At 55.9% G+C, this 6,546-nt stretch overlaps 1 protein-coding gene across 1 annotated transcript; it reads right to left on the reverse strand.

The window, feature by feature from the left end:
- Nucleotides 1-416: 416 nt before the first annotated feature.
- On the reverse strand, nucleotides 417-5,550 carry GSX2 (GS homeobox 2). The gene is made up of 2 exons (XM_056855563.1): nucleotides 5,058-5,550; nucleotides 417-757 (listed from the first exon to the last, which is right to left on the reverse strand). Exons 1-2 carry the CDS (start codon nucleotides 5,548-5,550, stop codon nucleotides 417-419), a joined length of 834 nt encoding a protein of 277 aa, XP_056711541.1.
- Between the last annotated feature and the right edge of the window lie 996 nt (nucleotides 5,551-6,546).

Here is a 6,546-nt window from a genome sequence, read left to right on the forward strand (position 1 = left end):
AGCATCTGGAACTACTCTAATTTGGATCCTTTCTCTTTATAAAAGAAACAACAGAGAGAGAGTCTTAGGCAGTGCTTCTCTTTCTAGACTCTTCCCCCGGCCCAGGAGTGAGAAACCCCCCACCCCAACTAAGAACTTGGGTAGGGGAAAGAGAAGGACAAGCTATTCCTCCTCACAGGTGATGCCAAGAGCTTGTGTTGACTGGGGAGGGCATCGGCAGATTTGCAACTGTTCTGTTACATTAAATACCCTTTTATCTGAACCCCCCTCTTATTTTTACATTCAACAATCTTCTCCCTGTGGATACAGGGGTGCAAGAAGGGCGTGTGTCTCCCCCCCCCCACTTTGCAGAAAGTCTGGGGAGCTCCCGGTTGCTCCTGCCGGCCTGAGCTCGCCCGGAGTCCAAGCGGGGCCTCTCATAAAGGCGAGATATCTTTGTCCTCGTTGGCCGAGGCCGGTGAGAGGGACTCCTCGTCCTCCGACCTGGGGAAGCGCCCCGGGTTGCCGGCGCAGCTGCAGCCGCCGTGGGTGTTGCGCTGGGCGCCCTTGCCTTCCTTCTTGTGCTTCACCCGCCGGTTCTGGAACCAGATCTTCACCTGCTTCTCGGACAGGTTGAGGTAGGTGGCGATCTCGATGCGCCGCAAGCGGGACAGGTACATGTTGGAGGAGAACTCGCGCTCCAGCTCCAGCAGCTGCGTGCTGGTGAAGGCCGTCCGCATCCGCTTGCCGTTGGCCAGCTGGCCGCCGTCGGAAGCCCCTGCGGGAGAGAAGAACGCAGACATGAAGCTGCCTTCTGCTGGATCAGACCCTCGGTCCATCCAAGGCAGTGTTGTCTACTCGGACCGGCAGCAGCTCTCCAGGGTCTCAGTCTTTCACATCACCTACTTGCCTAGTCCGTTGAACTGGAGATGTGGGGGATTGAACCTGGGACCTTCTGCATGCCAAGCAGATGCTCTACTACTGGGGTCTTTCACATCACCTACTTGCCTAGTCCCTTTAACTGGAGATGCCTGGGACCTTCTGTATGCCAAGCAGATGCTCTGGGACCTTCTGTATGCCAAGCAGAGGCTCTACCACTGAGCCATGTCCCCTCCCCTAAAAACCAACTCATGAACACATGAAGCTGCCTTATACTGAATCAGACCCTTGGTCGATCGAAGTCAGTATTGTCAACTCAGACCGGCAGCGGCTCTCCAGGGTCTCAGGTAGAGGTCTTTCCCATCACCTACTTGCCTAGTCCCTTTAACTGGAGGTGCCGGGGATTGAACATGGGACCTTCTGCATGCCACTGAGCATGCAGCTCAGTGGCATGCAGCTCTGCTCACGACCTCTGCTCACGACCAAGCTCTGCTCAGGACCTGAGTTCGATCCCAATGGAAGTCGGTTTCAGGTAGCCGGCTCAAGGTTGACTCAGCCTTCCATCCTTCCGAGGTCGGTCAAATGAGTACCCAGCTTGCTGGAGGTAAAGGGAAAAGGACTAGGGAAGGCACTGGCAAACCACCCCATCTGCCTAGTAAACGTCGGGATGTGACATCACCCCATGGGTCAGGAATGACCCGGTGCTTTCACAGGGGACCTTTACCTTTTTTAAGAACTGGAAACGCCCCGGGGTAGTGCCTTTCCCTCAGCCACAATCTGACCCCACCTCAGCAGACTTGGAACCTGGGGCATTACCCCTTTTGGTGAAGAAACGCTGCCTGAAACTTGCTAACGGTATCCAAAGGATAAGAGACACCGAAGAGGAAAACGATCAGACTTCGGTCACACCAACTCCCGTTTAAAAACAAGCAAGCAAGCAAGCAAACGCGCCCCCCCTCTCTTTGTAACAGGGGAACATCTCTTTGAAACTCCCAGGTTTCAACTGCCCCCCTAATGCGTGCCATTTAGGGGCCGTGGATCAGAAGCAAAGCATCTGCTTATCATGCAGAAGGACCCGGGTTCAATCCTCCGCATCTCCAGTTAAAGGGGCTAGGCGAGTAGGTGATGTGAAAGACCCCTGCCTGAGACCCTGGAGAGCCGCTGCCGGCCTGAGTAGACAATACTGACTTTGGTGGACCCAGGGTCTCATCAGTATAAGGCAGATTCATGTGTTCATTTGTTCATTTTTCTCTCACCTTCGTGGCTAAAAGAAGTGACCTGAAAGCCACACCCTCTAGGCTAGGGGGGGAAAACCTCTCCCCATTTCCCCGATAAGCGGTAGAGCATCCTGTAAACTTAGTACCTGCTCCAGGAAATTGCTTTTCTTCCTTTGAAACAACTCTGAGCCCACCTGGCATTCCCCCCTGTCTCGGTCTGTTTCCTTACCATCACCTCCGCCTTGAGTCCCGGCCAGAAAGGCGGACTGTACATCAATAATAACAAGCATGAACTCATGGAGCCGCCTTTTACCGAGTCCGACGGTGGGTCCCTCCAGGTCAGCCTTGGCTACTCTGACCGGCAGCGGCCGAAGAGTTTCTCATCACCCCCTACCTGATCCGGTTAACGGGAGGCGCGCAGGACTGAACCACTTCGCCTCCCCGTGGGATAGCGACCCTGTTCCTATTGGCGCTTTCACACATCCTGAATAATGCACTTTCAATACACTTCCAATGCACTTTAACGATGGTTTGCTAATTTTGCCATTTCCAGCTGCAAAGTGCATTGAAAGTAGATTGAAAGTGCATTATTCAGGATGCGTGAAAGTGGAGTGAGAAAATGGGTTTAGGCCCGGGGAACGGGGCTGGTTTCTTCTGGACGAGCTTTTGGAAGGCAGGGCCTACTTCATGAAACCAACTAGTCGAGGTTTAGCCATCTCTAAAGCTAACTGCGGGGAAACAAGACCAAAGGCCATTCACACCTCTGCTCTGTTCCTTTTTGTGTTTCCGGAAAAGAGGCAGCGGCGGGAAACCAGAAGTTCTTCTGATTTCTCTTTTCAGACCCCAGATCTCAGACTGCGAACATTTTAAAGGATCCCTCGGTCAGTTCGGAACCGAAGGTGCAAACAGACTTTAACATTTTCCCGCCCTAGTCGAAGATCAACAGCCCTCCCTCTGAGCTAGCCGGTTTTGTGATAGCAGGCGATGGCCTTAGACTTTCCTGGGAATAAGCCCCGCTGGATTAAAGGGGACGTACTTCCGAGTAGACCTGTTTAAGGCAGCTCCCTGCGCCTGTATCGTTTCGGGGTCTCTACCTGCATTGCAATGACGCAAACTTTCATGTAGAGTTACCTCGGACCGCAGGTAGAAACTGAGATCCCCAAAGGCGGTATAACCATCGAATCATAGAATCAAAGAGTTGGAAGGGACCACCAGGGTCATCTAGTCCAACCCCCTGCACAGTGCAGAAATTCACAACTGCCTCCCCCGCTAGTTATTAAATGCTACCGGCAAACTGCTCAATGACTGATCCTACGCCTGGATTGTAATATATTTACTTTGGATCTCAGGTTTACACCGAGACAGATTCTAGGACCATGCATTTCTGGGATGTCAGTTTTCTGAAAATATCAGACTTTCAAGACAGATTTAGATCCTTAAAAAGGTTACTAAGAATCCTGCTCAGGGAAGGGTTTTTAGGATTGCACTGTGAGTCTAGAATCCTCAATTTACCTCAGTGAAGTAAATCTGAATTCTAATCTGGGTTAAAGACATAGACCCCGTAGGGGTTTTGGTTTGAAGATTGCCACTCTTTCCAGGAGCAAGTGAGGACTTCCACCGCTGGATTTTGATTCGGCTGGTGGCGCACAAGATCCGGCCAGAGAGACCCATTTGGTCCCCTTCCCACCTTCATCATCGCTCTGAGCCGATGCGAGTCGCCTTTGCGCTCCACGCACCTGGGGAAGGGGGCTCCGACCCAGGAAAGCTTATGGCTGGGGGCGGGGAGGTGGTTAGTCTTCCAGCTGCCGCTGGACTCCGGCTTCGTGTTTCCCTCTGCTCCTGTTTCCGGGGTGTGATACAATCACCTCCTCGCCTATTGGGGCCACTGGCCGAAATGGAGTTAAGACACTTAAGACACCGCCAACTTTCTGGGAGATAAACCCACGCACCTCGAATCTGGGGGAAAGGTCCGAGCAAGTGGTTTGACCCTACAGCTCTCTCCCGCCAGCTCTCCAGATCCGATTTTATCCGTTTCAAGTCGGGACGCGACGCTATCGCACCCGTCCTCAAACTCAGTTTGGAAACCCCGGGGGGGAGGGAGGGAGGGGAGGGAGGGACTGGAGGACCCGAGCACCCGAGCGAGCGTTTCTCGCTCTTTGGAGCGGCGGCAGCGAAGCGCTCTTACAGAAATCAATGGGACTGCTCTAGCGGCGACAGCTTTAACGCTGTTGCGCTGGAGCAACCCCCAACAAATGATCGGGGCTGCTTCTGAACTTTGAGGTACAGCTGAACTCTCTGTAGGACCACGAAGGAGCAATTCCGCGGGGTTTACTTTGGAAGCCTCTTTTGGGTCGCACTTTAGTGGTGAACCCACTAAAGCCTGTGAAGTTACTGGGGGGGGGGTTCTTTTGGGTTGCCATCAGAAATCCAGTGGGGGGCAATAGAGAAGATCGGAACGGTTTGAGCAGTGGCCATGGGTTAACCCCATGGAAATGAAGAGAGTGGCTAGCAGGAAGAAGGCAACCCTTCACTTTGGGGTTCCCAGGGATGGGACCTTAGGGGGATCCGCTCACCTGTCAGGCCAATGGTTCCAACCCTTCACTTAGGACTACCGGAACGGCATGAAGACATGAAGCTGCCATATACTGAATCAGACCCTTGGTCCACCCAAGCCAGTATTGTCTACTCCGACCGGCAGCGGCTCTCCAGGGTCTCGGGCAGGAGTCTTTCACGTCACCTCCCTGCCTCGTCCCTTGAACTGGAGACGCCGGGGATCGAACCTGGGACCTTCTGCGTGCCAAGCAGGCGCTCTGCCCCTGAGCCACGGCCCCTCCCCTGAGCGGGTTCACCCCAGCGCCCTACCTGTCCGGGTCCACCTGCCCACCCGCCCCTCGCGCACCCCCCAACCCACCCACCCCCCGTCCAGATCCCACCCGCCAGGGCCGCGGAGGGGCCGCCGAGGGGCGCGGCGGAGGCTCCTACCCATGCCGAGGCAGTGGAATCGCCGGGGGTCGCTCATGCTGTAGGCGGCGGCGGCGGCGGCGGCGCAGACGGGCGGGTGGGCCAGGGCGTGGGCCGCCTGCTGCTGCGGGGCGGGCGGCTGCTGGGCATGGGCCAGGCGGGGACAGTAGTGGCCTTCGGCGCCGCCGGCCGCCCCGACGGGCGGGAAGTGGCCCTTGAGCAGGGGGAGGCCGCCGCCGCCGCCGCCGCCGCCCGTCGGGGCTCCCCCGGCCGCGCCGGCCCGGGCCGAGGCGTGCAGGTGCGAGGTGACACACAGCGGGCACACGCAGAAGGCGCCGCTCTTGCGCGACGGGCAGCCCGCCCCGCCGCCCACCGACAGCACCAGCGGCGCCGGCACGCCCAGCGGCACCAAGAAGTCCGCGCCGGGCGGAGGGGCCGCCTCGGGCACGGGGGGCGCCGGCCGCGCCGTCGAGTCCTTCACGATCAGCGAGTCCACATAGAAGGAGCGCGACATGGCTGGACGGAGGGGCGCCGCGCTCCGCAGAAGCCCTCGGGCCGCCCCGCCAGGTGCTTATGTCTGCGCGCCGAACAAAGGGGGGCTCCGCAGAGGGACGGCCCTCCAGTCCCCCCCCTTCCCGCTCCGACGACCTCCCCTAGATTCCGCCCCCCCCCTTCCGCCGACTCGGGGTGGGGGGATTCGTAGCCGCTCCTCGACACGTGATGCCTGGGAACCGACGCGCGTCTCGGGCTGGAGGGCGGGCGGCGCGGCGGCGTGTGCCGGCGGGGCGAGTCTCCCCCGGGCGGCCGCCCCTTCTCCTCCCTTCCTCCCCGGCTCGGTTGGGGGGCCCAGACCGGGCGCCGCGCCTCTTTCCAGACCGAAACCTCAGCCTCGATCCCCAAATCACCCTCGCTTATGAGATCCAGGGTGGATCCTCTCTTGGCGTTGGTCATTGATGCACGGGAGGTTTTGCCTTGGATTTGCCCCTCTCTAGATGTACATTTTTTCCCCCATCTGAATTTTTAAAACTCTGAATATTAATACAAAGGAGACACCAGATATTTGTAGGGAAGGAGGAAGTCGGTGGAAGTCGGTGGGCAAGTCAATTATAATTAATTATATTTAATACTGAAGACATACACCTAATAATTCTTTAATTTTTTATGGAGTCAAAGATTGGTATATAGGATGTATTGTCAAATGAGATGTATAGCAATTATTGAAAAATTATATATATATATATATATATATATATATATATATATATATATATATATATATATATATATATATATATATATGAATTCTTAAAACTCTGCATGGGGGGCTTATTGTTGAGTTCTGAGAATTCGGATGGGGGAAATGTGCCTCTAGAGAGGGGCAAATCCAAGGCAAAACTTCCCATGCGTAAATGGCCATTTGCTCGCCTGGCCCCTCTCCTGGTTCCCTGTCCAGCTTGACTTACCCTTCTGGGGCCAGGCTGTAGGCGACAACGCAGACAAGCCCGATACA

The sequence above is a fragment of the Euleptes europaea genome, chromosome 9 (assembly GCF_029931775.1).
Source record: "Euleptes europaea isolate rEulEur1 chromosome 9, rEulEur1.hap1, whole genome shotgun sequence".
NCBI lineage: Eukaryota > Metazoa > Chordata > Lepidosauria > Squamata > Sphaerodactylidae > Euleptes > Euleptes europaea.